This window comes from Sphaeramia orbicularis, chromosome 24, assembly GCF_902148855.1.
Source record: "Sphaeramia orbicularis chromosome 24, fSphaOr1.1, whole genome shotgun sequence".
NCBI lineage: Eukaryota > Metazoa > Chordata > Actinopteri > Kurtiformes > Apogonidae > Sphaeramia > Sphaeramia orbicularis.
Genome location: NC_043979.1, coordinates 26,991,705 through 27,005,154, shown reverse-complemented (window position 1 = coordinate 27,005,154; position 13,450 = coordinate 26,991,705). Strand labels below are relative to the sequence as shown.

The window sequence follows — 13,450 nt, the reverse complement described above, 5'->3', positions numbered from 1 at the left end:
ACTGTTGTTCCATATCCCAAACTTTACCATTATGGATCTGAAGCACTTCATAGAGAACTCCTGTCATTGTTGTGAAGGTTACTTTTGATATTATGTTACCAGTGATCAGGCCACTATTTACCCTGTTAATAATGTAATAAGTAAAATGACGATATATATAAATTCCTTCAGTAATGTGACTTATGACATTTAAATACATTGTGTTTAATTTTCTATTAGGTTTTAAGCAGGCAATAAAGCCAAGAAGTCTTTTTAAATCAACAATACACAATAATACTGTTGCTACTCTGTTATAAAAAAATGTACTCAACTGGACACTTTTTCTGATTCCAGATGGAAAATGTTGAATTTCCAGAGCGTTCTTGTCTGAGGACATCTGCCTTAGCATGATTGGCTTCTATATTTTACTTCTAAACTTTTTAGAAGAGACAATATTCAAATATTACCCCTTTGTAACAACTGACATCTTGATTAATACCTTTAATTTAATCATGTAACTTTCAGATAATTATTATTTTGCAACACTAATTTCTTCATAGTATGTGCCATATTTCCAGTACCTAACACTAAGAAAAGGGTTAAAAACCTGCATCTTAAATCATTCAGGTCATAGCTTTAGTTCTGGTAGAAAACAAGTAACAGTGAGTGTATTGAAAAGAGAACAACTATGGAATGACACTCAAAATGTACAATGAAATTCATTTAATAGGTAAACCCATCTGCTCAGCTCTTATGTAACTCCTCTGTGCTAGGTCAGACACCACCATCACCACCACCAGTAAAAAAAAAAAAAAAAAAAAAAAAATACAATGAGACCCATGATGTGAGCACTTGTAAATGTTTCATTACATTAAAATTGTCTCCTGGCAGGGCATCAGTGCCTACAGCATGATGAATACACTGATAATTCACCACTGTTGGGCTGTAACAGAAGATCTGAGGACTAACAGAAGAGACATCACTGTTGTGCTTGTATCTGAGACCTCCACTGTGTTTAAAACAGCAGAGATTCAGACAAGCAGACAGGTGTGAACCCTCACAGTGATGAAGGACATTGAACAACGTCGGCTGTTTCCAAAAATCACATTTTTGACAGGCAATGTATTGAATAAGAGGCAGTGAAATGCAATCACACATCAAACCTAACATACTGTACATTAAGAAACCCTATACATTTACATAAAGTTAAATAGGAGATGGGAGTGTGTTTTCTACATCACAATGTAACCTGAACAAAGCCCTATGCTGTTTCTAGTCTGTTATTAAGGAAGACTTTATCCAACTAATGTATAATCTTCTAAAACATACAGAGATGACTAAAGAAGGCTTAGAGGAACACCAGTGGGCCACCAAGGGTAGTTAGAGATTTAGGGCATTTAAATAAAGACATTTTAAAGACGAACAACTCAAAAGTGCAACATCAGGACATAAAAATAAACAGAGAACCACAGCACTGGCATCTTAATTTAAAAACAACTCAAAAACACACACAAGTCAGCTAAAACCTGACACATCCGGAAGCAAGATGTGTTTACATTAATTTAACAGTTACCTAATCTAGCACTGCAGTACTATACTTCAGTCAGAAAACCCAAGCAGTAACCTGTATGTCTATAGACTTGAGTAATATAAAGTGCCAATAGCAGCTACTCGTGTATAAACGTTCTTGCTAGTAGCACTAGTGCATTCATAATTTGGTCCGAACCCCTTAGTCCAGATGTTTACGACCTAATTGATTTCCCCAATAATTTGTGCTAACCGTAGACTGCATATACAGACTATGGTGCTAAGATATGCAAGTGCTTAAACGCTAAATCAAATCACCTAATTTAACCAAAATTTGCCTTGAGGTATTGATTTCAGCTATCAAAACACCACACCGGATGAAGACCATTTGATTTTGGTTTCGGATGTGAAAGCCTGTCAACAAATATTCAATAGCTAATACATAATATGCAAATGCATAACTGGTTTAAGTGCTTTTTGCATATGTATGCTGCAGAGCACATTAGCTCCACAGCTTTGGCAAACATTTTAAGAACTTGATTCCAAACTTTGAAAAATACTTCTACTTCTATTAGCTTGATGGTATGAAAAGTGAGTAGTCATTTTAACACCGTTTCTTAGAAAAATAGCTTGTTTTCAGATAAAATCCTTCTCTTTTGGAAATATTAACTCGTAAAATTCAGATAGCAATCCCCCCACCCTGGTCTTACTGCTCTTTGGTGGTACAGTATCACCACATTTCAGCATATGCCTCATCTTTGGACATCTTGATGACATTGAAGGGATTAAACTTGAGTCTTAGTAGCTAAAAAGTACCTTCACAAAACTGTATGAATAATTATTTTTAATAGGTAACTGTCTGTTTCAAAACAGGGAAGACTGGAGCCCTAAATGTGGCTGCTACAGATAAACCAGTCTCTAATGTTGCACTTATGACAGAAGGACCATGAGCTATGACAATGAGACGATCGCCTTTAGCAGCGTTGTAGCAGTGCAGTCTGGATGATGACGGCTGTGCAAAATGGCATTCTGAGATCTCCCTTCCATCTCAACACCTTTAGAAAGGAGGGAGTGAAGGATCCTTAATGATGGGACTGGGAGGAGGAGGATGAGGAGGAAGAGGGCTGGGAGGGCAGCAGGCTGTGAGTGCGTGATGGCCGCTGGGGTCGCGGCTGCTGGGGGGCCGACCCAGAATCGGAGGGGTCCACTCCGGGGCTGCCTTCGTTCACCTCAATGTCGAGCTGTGCCGGACACTCAAAGTGAACGCAGTGGAAAACCTGAGGAGACACAAACCGAGACTCGACGTCAAAGCTATGAACTACACATTTACTGTCCACCACAGAAAATACAGATACTTGTATACTATACATTTGTACATTTGCTATTTTATTATTTATTGATAATTTCTTTCCAGCCAATTTTATTATAAACTAAATGAATGGAACTATAACACACAATTATGCTTCTGATTCGACTGTACCCTTTCCACACTCAGCCACACTTCCCAGCATGAAACAGGTATTTCTTATGTACTGACTTACATTGCCTGTATGCAATCTTGTTTAGGATTTTTGGCTATATGCATACTACAGACTTTATTTCTGCATTGTCACTCTCTTCAGGACTGAAATTCAGGATTGAATACAGAGTTTTCCCTTATTACATTCTTTATAAGACTCAATACTGCACACATGTCAGCAGCTCCCTATTTTAGCTGATTAAATAATTATCTGCAAACTACCAGTTACATATCAACAAAGCTTCGAGGAATGACAACATATCATGTGATGACAGAAACAAGTGTGTTTTTAATATTATGCTCCATTGTATCATAAACCACTCCTTAAAAAGCAATATTTTTCTTCATTTGGACAATGTTTTGTGCTCTACCACATGGACAGATACTCTATTGCTTTGGTTTTCTGATACAAATTAAACACTACTACTGTTAACATTATGTGTTTGCTTGTTTTTAACTTGTGACCATATCAACATTTTAGCCTCATATTTATTTTGTTTGTAACTACAGCTGAAATGTGTTTCCATTTATCGTTTAAAGTTACACAGAGATGATATGACATATTTCTTCCCATGAACTAAAATCATGATGTACAGTTAGAGCTCAACTTTAGTTTGAATGTAATATGAAAATGAAATGACTAATAATCAGATCATACTGTGCAACCAAAAAAAAGAGAGAGCTGAACTTTTGACACAGATCATCAAGAAATACCAAAAGAACAAAAAAAAAGGAAAAAAAGCATTGAAAAGGTGTTGAAGAAAATGGCTTAGTCATCAGCACCATAACACATATTTTTAAAAAGTATGTGGTGTGATGAACACAGTGAATGTGTGGTGTTTTCACCTCATTAGCAGTGTTGTGAGTTCCCACGATACGGATGAAAGAAGCAGGCTGCTTATCAAACTTTAAGGTCTGCCATGATCTGCAAGAAATAGTGGGAAGAAACATCCAAAGTTTTGATGATTAGTATTTTTGCACATTATGTGAAAACTTAAAAAAGACTATTAGTCAGCTTTGGGAAAAAAAACAAAACAATCAGCGATAATTTTCAATAAATGACCAGAGGTCTTTTAAACTAGCTTTGATGTGTTAAATGTTAATGAGAAAAATATCATAGTCATTCTTTTTCCAAATTTAGTTTATTACATTTGTAAAGTAACAACTTCATGCATATTCTACCAAAGTTCCGACTTATATTTTCAAAGCTGTACATTGTGCAACTTAAAAACTACAATGATGTAGCATGACCTAGTGAGTTATACGTGTTCGTTAGCAGACAGATAAGTCACATTAACATGAATAGTAACAAGTCAAAACAGGATTCTCACCGGCATGCCACCCTGGTACGGTCGACCACCTTTGTCCACTGCTGCTGATTGGTGGAAACTTCAATGTAGTAACTGTAAGAGCGTTCATCACAGTCCCAGAGCAGCAGCCTGCATATGCAAAGGGAGAAGTACATCAACTGTCCATCATCCTGTTCTACGTATGACTACGCAATACAATCATTATTCTATTGGCCTTAGTGCTTTTCTACACTAAACCCAGTTCAGTATTGGTAACTTTTCTAGAGCCACCACCCTCTAGACCTGTCTGAAATCTGAACTATTCTGACTGTGTGATATAAATGACATAACAGTCTACCTCAATGATCCAATGGAGTAAGGCTGAGCCAGTTGGATGACGATGGCCCCGGAGCCCAGCTGGTGGCAGGTGTACCCAGAGTCCCAGTCATAGTTGCGGGTGTCACCATTGAGCAAGGCATTTCTGCTACGGCTCACACCCTCGACGACACTGGCACACGATGCAATAGTGGCAACATTCTCACTGGGCACTGGAAACATTAGAAGCTGGGTTACACTCTGCTTTTAGTATCCACCTAGTTTATTTGCCTAGTTGGAAAATCTTACATTTCTGAATCAGAAACATTAGTAGTAGTACAGATTACTGATTTAATATAAGACAAATACTTTTTTTTTTTTTGAAATCTGACTCCAGTCGGTAACATTCAGATTATGTCTATAATTCCCTTCTCAATACAGGATCATTTGGGGAGAATCAGTTCAGCCTCAAGACAAACCTTTGACTCCTCATCCTTAAAAGAATCACAAACATAACAAACTCTACACATTAGCTTTGCAGTAAAATCTGTGTTTGCTCTTGTGACCTACCCACAAGTCCATTGTCCAGGGTATATGGGCGGTTGGTGAACATGCATTCAAAAGCCACGAGGTGGAAGACCTTGTTGACAGTATTGTGTGTTCCCACTATGCGAACGTATCTAAAACACAAAAAAGCAACACCAGATCTGACACAGGAAAACCAAAAATCCACGCTGAGGTAGCCTTTCCTACTAAAAAAAAAAACAAAACAAAAACAAAAACACACACACACAGACAGGACTAAGACAAGCTTGATTTGATCTTAGCTAAGAGCGCGCAAAATACTATGGTTTGAAACCGATGACAGTGGAATCCAAACAAACTACAAGCACCAACCAACCGCAAAACACACTAACTGGTGTGTATGCCAGATATACGCAAGTTATGGCAAAGAGAAGAGGCATGATAATCTTGTTGGAAGAATTACAGAGATCAAATCAGATTTGTTTCGACTTGTCAAACCACCAAAACCAAGGCTAAAGAAAATCAAAATATACAGAGCTATGCAAGAGGCCAAACAAGAGTGTGTTTCTTGTTTGGAAACCTGGTTTTCTTATAAATGAACAGAGTGGACATAAAAAGAACAAAGTCAACATTTCCACAACGACCAGTAGACGTAAATGAGCAGTGGGTGAAACATTTTAACCTGGTTTACCTGCAAACCCGAGGTGTAAAGTACAGATTCTGCCAGGAGCGACAGAGGTACTTCGAATGGTCTACAACACGCACCCAGTCCAGCTCATCCATAGACACCTCGATGTAGTATGAGTAAGACCTAAAATGATCAAGAATGATAGTTCAGATCATCATGGACAGAAAAGATTCTTTAGCAAATGACAGAAAATGTTTTACTGATCAGCAAATACAAAACACCTCCTTGATGCATCTATATCACATCCTCTGTTTTGCTCATCCCTGCACCAACCTTTTTTCATAAGTTAATACATCCTAAAATAAGAAATGATGGGACAGTAGGGAAAATCCAGACTAAAATTGAAAAACAGTGCACCAACATTAAAATTTAATGAAACTTCTTTTTCATACGCAACGTCATGAACAAAACATATTTCATGCTTTGTAAGGTCATCTCCATTCTATTTGTAAATACACATATACTCCTCACATTCATGCTCCAACAAAATTAAGTTGGAAAAAGTTGGAACAGGAGAAATTTAGGGATATAAATGAGATAAAATAAATACATTACAACATGAAATGTGCAACTGATATACATCACTGTCTAAATATGAAATGGGCCATAGCTGGATAACAGATTTTAGTGACATCACACAGTCTTGACCAAGGAGTACTTGAAGTCTACCTCTACCATTCACAACATACAGTTGTGGAAAAAATTATTAGATCACCCCTTGTTTTCTTCAATTTCTTGTTTATTTTAACACTTTCAGTGCCATGGGCCGATTAAATCGGCTTTACGAAAACAACCTGTAAAGTGCCACGGGCCGATCAGATCGGCTTTGGAGAACACGCCACATTTGTGTACAAACAAACCATCCACCCCCATTTCTTTCTCACATTTCGATGACGTTCTTTCTGTGTCCCCCTTTTGAGACTAAGCAGACGGGAATTTGAGGTCACGCGACTGAATAATATTTTTATATCTTTTTAATGTTTCTTATTCTCCGGTGTTTCATCAGAGGGAGCCCTCTATGCCGGGGGGCAGCTGTGGACTCCGGGGGCTGTGGCGGCGCCTTCTCTCACTGGGGTCCGCTCCTTTCTGGTGGGTGGGGGTCCCAGTTGGCCCTCTCCCACTAGTTGGGATGCGGGGCTGTGTTGCTGGTGCCTGGTCGCCGGGGTCGGCGGCTGCATCCTGGTGCGGATGGCACCCTGAGACAGCGCCTCCTAAATTGATGTTTTACTTTTACTTGTACATTTTTGTTCTGGTCTACCCGTGCTCAGTCAGTCTTCTTAAGTATGTGTGAGCTTGTGGGTTTGCATGTATATGTGTGTGTGTGCGGGTGAGTGGGTGGGGGGCGGTACTGATTTTTAAACTGATATGTAAAGCACTTTGTGCTACAGTTTTTAATGTATGAAAAGTGCTATATAAATAAAGATTATTATTATTATTATTATTATTATAAATTATGCAAATTACGATCAATAATGAATCGGCTGCGTCCGGTGCGTTTTGGATCTAATCAGCAATCGGTCGGATGTTACCGAGCGGTTTCCTGCAGGATTCTTCAAATATTATAAAAACGACGCAAAATACTGAAACACGGCCAAATTCTGTGGCACTTTTAAGGCTTATTAGCCCCTTAACTGTCTGGCACTTAAAGAGTTAATGCCTGGTACAACTAAAGGTACATTTGTTTGGACAAATATAATGAGAACAACAAAAATAGCTCATAAGAGTTTAATTTCAGAGCTGATATCTAGCCATTTCCATGGTTTTCTTCATAATAACCAAAAACACTTAAATTCTTACATCAATAGCTATGGCATTGTATTGCCAAAAACAGTGCTTTTAGGGATTCCATGTTTTCTTTTCTGTCTGTTTTAGTCAAACGATACACACAGGAGTAAGTACTTGATTACATAACCATTGTTTCTGACGACTTTTGATGGCCTAATAAATTTTTGTGCTACTGTATTATGTGAAAAATCAGTCACATACAGTAAAGAGTAATTTTACAGTATAAGGAATTTCTGCTGCTGACAGGTGCAAACACAGTATCAGAAAAGGCTACATGTAGGTCTACAAGTAAGTCCCAAACACTACTTGGCTACTTTTTGTTTTGTCAGACATGTCTTACCGGCTGTCCCTGTCCCACAGCAGCAGGCGGACATGGTTAATGATGGATGGCTGTCCTAGTTTCACCTGAATCCCGGCCCGGCCGTCCTCCTCAATGGGATGTCTGGAAAAACCATGATCCAGGTCGTAGTTCTGGGTGTCCCCATCCAGCAGTGCAGACTTCAGCTCTCCTTTCACCACCTGAGCTCCATACTTCATTGTAGCAATGTTCTCCTCTGGGACTGAAACCAAAGATGAAGCAGAAGAGTTCAAAACTAAGACCAGGTCAGAATCAGCACACAAAGATGCAAACCAGACTGGATTAATGAGTCTAACATATACTCAATACAATCTCAACCTTAATAATTTCTTTGATATTAGTTTGTTATATTAATAACTTACTGTACTACTGTACTGTACTACACAATACAATACAGATAATAAAATCTGACATCACCCCATTATGAGCTCTGAGTAAAATCACTAATAATGATATGAAACATCACTGACTGAGCATGCCCCGGTAGTTGAGATCCATGTTGCGGCTCTCGGAGCGGGTTTTAATGGCATCCAGCAGGTCATCTGGGCTCAAAAGGCCAGATGGTCGCACCACATTCAGCATCTCCGTCAGCGTCATGAGTGGCAGCCGCACTGCTGACATCACTTCCTGTGTCTCAGCCCCCTCGCCATGCTGCCGGCACCAGCGGCACAGAGCCTGGAAGATCTCCTTTTCACTGGCAGCAAACGAGTCCCGCGTGACCACGGTCAGCAGAGCCGTCTGCACACGGAGACATTTAGATTAGTCAATAGTTTAAGTAAAAATCACTAAGTGTGATCAATACTTCGCTATGAGGGTGAATTAAATGATTAACAGGTTTTCATCAGGTCTTAACTTGGTCATTTGCATTGTTTTAAAGACCTTTATGAACAGCATTTAAGGCCTAGAATAATAGAATATTTGGTGACAACAATATTTGGTATCCAATACAAACCTGAAAAATTAAAATTACATTTGCTATTTCAGCATATTTAATACCAAGTACTCCAGCATAACTTTGGGAAAGTTTTGCTTGAACTTTTAACAACTGACATATTATAAATTTTTGAATAATTTTTCCCAAAATTTTGTTGTGGCTTCTTCTTTTAGTTTATAATAGACATAATGCTGTATCTCAATGAAATCCGCTAAAATTAATGTATATGTGACTTAAAGGGACAATTAATTAATTATTAATATTACTCATCAAAAATATTAGTTATTTCTATTGCCCACATTTAATTTGCCTTATGAATTTTATATTTCATCTGCTGGTCCCCCTGTCCTATGAGTTAAAAACTACATTTTAGACACTGGTTAAAAAAAGGAATTCTCTAAAAGACCGGTGTCTACATCTTACCTTGGAGAGCATAAGGAACCCTTCAGAATTCAACACTTCAGGTGCATGTCTGTCCATATAGGCACAGCAGGCAGCACTGAGCGCGCTCAGAGAGTAGAGACTGGCCACATCAAACACCAGGCAGACATTGTTGGTGTGCAGGATGGTACGTAGAAACTCAGAGGTGGAGTCCTCTAGTGGCTGGAGACCATAGCGATGAGCCAGGCCCAGGAAGTCAAGCAGCACCTCTTCCCGGGCAGAGCTGAGGCTGGCCCGGCCTGTGTACAGGTAATGCAGCAGCATGGAGAAGGCCTCAGCCCTCGTCTCCTCCAGACGCACCTCAGCCTGGGGCTGGGACTCTTTCATTCCACCATACAGCAAAGCCCTAAATGAGACAGGAAAGGGTGGTGAATTGATATCAGTTACAACACAAACACCAAAGGTGGATCATTTTCCATGTGTGGGTTGTAAATGTTGTTAGAAGATCAGTGGGAAACTGTAGACCACACAGACTTTACAAGAACATGAATTATGTGACCCTGCTTCCTACCATCATGTAATCAGAAAATGTGACTTGAACATGAATTAATATAATAATAATAATAATAATAATAATAATAATAATAATAATAATAATAATAATAACTTTTATTTATATAGCACCTTTAAAAACTGAGTTTACAAAGTGCTTTGACAGACAAAGCAGAAGGGCACAACAGGAGGATGCAATTGAAAAAAAAAAAAAAAAGACACAAGCAAAGACACAAAGACATAGAAAACAACACAACACAGTAAAAGAGATATGTACAGCAAACCTGGACAATATAACACTTCGAATAAATTTAAATGTATCAGAGTAGAGAGGGCAGAGATTACATAACATGATGCTGTCAAATCAATGTAAAAATGAAGGAATGGAATAAAACAACGTCATGTATGTCAATATAAATGAATAACCAAAACAGGGTAAAATTAAATATTTAAACATTAAGAGACAACATCACATAAAGGCAAGTCTATAAAAATGTGTTTTAAGAAGTGATTTAAAAGATGTGACTGATTCTGCAAGCCTTATCTCCTCGGGCAGGCCGTTCCAAAGTCAAGGGGCCCTGATTAACCGAGTAAAATCTACATAAATAGACAGAAATCCCATTTGGGAAACATTTATGGGAGGTGCAATTTGATACAAGTACCACAGACAAACATGGAAGAGATGGGTTTCATGACTTGTACGGCAGCAAAGCAGCAGATCAAAATCAAGATGTTTCAACTGTCACTATAACCATCTTTATATGCAACCTATTACATAAAGTTATCTGGTAGACTCAGGTAAGCAACATTTTCAATCAATACCGTCTGTCAAACTACAGATTCCCGTTCAAAGTATATGACTCAATCTGAACTCATTTGATAAAGGATCCAGAAGCCTCAGAGGTGGCTTAAGACGAGATATGTTTAATCTACCTGAAGTAGTGACAGCGTGCTGCCAGGATGACCCGATGAGCTGGGAAACGCTTCCCTCCACGATGAAGGTGACATCGCTGTACTCCTCACCGAGCACCAGGGCTCCCAGCTGCTCTGATAGGAGGTGTATGTGGTCGATCTCCGACACGGAGGCCAGTGGACGCAGAGGGTGACTGTTACTCATGGTCGATAGCTGCCAGTTACATCTAGCATGTCAAATAAAGAGGAAAACAGATGTTTAGGAATGCAACAACCTGCCTGAGTGTCTAAAAACACAGTCAAGTAATCAAGACAGGATTTGTTTTGAGCTTCTGAAAACACATGTACGACATTTGAGATGATTTTTAATTCCTAAATGGTGAATGATTTAGGTCCATGTTTCAATCACATCTTTGCATCATTTTAGATCTGCCTATGTTGGATTACAGAGACAAAATTTCAAATAATGGATTTTAAGAAACAAGCACTGTTGAAAGTAATCTGATGATTATACTACCTTCTTTGGCCTACATTATGGCAACTGTTTGCACATCACACATACAAGTTCCTATGACAACATAATTCAAAATTGTGATGATTTGTGAGATTTGCCATCATCAAGACAGCTGACAATTATTTGGGGTCTTTTTATATTTTTTACATAACTGTTGGACAGAAAACTTGCAGTGCATTCTGTTACTGCAATACTTCAACATGTCTCCATTAACATGCTTCATTCACTAATTTGCAAGAAAAGGAATATTACCAAATGTCTAAGGCAAACTTCTAAGCCATCTTAATGTAAAAATAAGTGTAGCATCCCTTAACATCAATAATTGCTAGAATCCTCCTCATTATGGACAGTAGCACCTGATTTGGGTGTGAAGTATGTATGACTCCCTATGCGTCAAACTGACTGGTTGACCTGGTCTTGATTGATCAGTAACATTCAGGTTGCCGTGAACCGTTGCTGGAAATACAGATTGGTGGAATAAGCGTTGTCCAGACATCTCGATCTAGCTCTGGTGCACTGACCAGACTGAATCAGACCAATGTGAATTTTCTCTCTGCTTGCATCAGTTGACACATCTCTGCTGACAGTGATGTGGATCTCATTTTGTGGTCTTTTTAAACACAAGGGTAGTCAACCATTAAGCCATTTAGACATTAAACTGTATTTTGCATTAAGCACAAAGCCATTGAAGCAAAAGGGACCCAAAAGCCACTTTAAAGCTTTTTATCCAGGCTAATAGGCCTGATCCACGATTTAAGTAAATTTGGCCTATTTTTACCTGCAGAAAACATGTAGTGCATTTCTAAATTATTTTGAGTATGTACAGTGTATTAGGGATAATCACCAAAACTAAAAATAACTAGCAATCAAAAATTAATAAAATGAACAATGAGCATGAACAAGAAAAATACAACCTATCATTCACTACTAGTTTGCAAGTGGGACCTTTATAAATACAAAATAAACAATGGTTTCGTAAATCACATTTGATATCATCATATCAAATCATTTTCAGTTCCTATAACTCAAAGTTCCCTCATTATACTAGATCTAAGGGAAAACTACAGGTTGACTAGTAATTGATCTTTTAAAAGGCTGGTGGCTATAATAATATAGTTTAATCTAGAACAAACCAATATTACTGCTACATTGACGATAAAGCAAACTGACGGTGCTGGATATGTTTTACTTTATTATTATAAAACAAATAACTAAATCAAAATGACAAACCCCAGGTGAGCATGTAAATAAATCTGAACTATTTGACATCAAACTTGAAGGTCTACCTTGATCTAATCCTATCGATCATTAAAAATTAATTAAATCGTGAAAACAAAGACACAACATACTTATCGTACTACTGACACTAAAACTGAAAGTAAGACAAAATTGATAAATAAAAAAATACACCAAAAATTTCATTACGGTTATTATGGTTAGATATTTTCGGTGTGTACGAGTAGAGATTTGAAGTCATAGTGTTTAATAATGTTACCTTGTTAGAGCTATTACTAGTACTACAACATCTGTAGTACTGTGCTAGCACATTGCACAAGGACGTGTACGTTATACCTACTGATATACTTGCCTGCAGCAGGGCTGTAGACAGAACCTAGAAGCTAAACATGGTTCATTGCACCTTTTTCTCCTGAGACATTAATGTTTTGGTAGATTGCATATAAATAACCTAAGCTAAACGTTACCCAGAAGCAGAGCCATATTAAGCTAATACTAATGCTAATCTTAAAGCCATGATATAATAAATCGCTGTCTTCAGCAAACTGAACAGATACAGACTCCAATATTTACTATTGCTTTGGTGCTTGTATTTATGGAAAGTAGCAGCTAAATTTGCAGGACAGAATATAGCAGTGAGAATTCAGCTCCACTCAGCTAGCTTAAGCTGTCTTCTTGTTTACAGCCGCTGGTGTCGCAGACATTTGACACCTGAAAAAATGGCAGCTAACGGCTAACTAACGCCTCCTTTTCTCTGTACATCACAATTTACACTTACCGAGTAGCTCACAATCACTGCGTATGCTTCAAGCAACGCGTTTTCACAAGGTTAGTCGTTGTTGTTGTTTTTTTTTCCGTCGGTATAAAAATCCTCCAGTGTCAAATTCACTCTTCCTCCACCATCATCAGACCGACGGAAACCGAGTCTAGGTCAAC

General features: G+C 38.3%; 1 protein-coding gene across 1 annotated transcript; it reads right to left on the bottom strand.

Moving 5' to 3' along the window:
• Positions 1-687: 687 nt before the first annotated feature.
• Positions 688-13,450, bottom strand: btbd9 (BTB (POZ) domain containing 9). The gene is given in 12 exon segments (XM_030128372.1): positions 688-2,783; positions 3,872-3,950; positions 4,357-4,464; positions 4,673-4,862; positions 5,200-5,309; positions 5,846-5,965; positions 7,968-8,187; positions 8,456-8,723; positions 9,343-9,706; positions 10,786-10,840; positions 10,843-10,991; positions 13,293-13,450. Coding segments are annotated over 11 exon segments (1,836 nt in total). The 5' UTR covers positions 10,970-10,991; positions 13,293-13,450; the 3' UTR covers positions 688-2,588.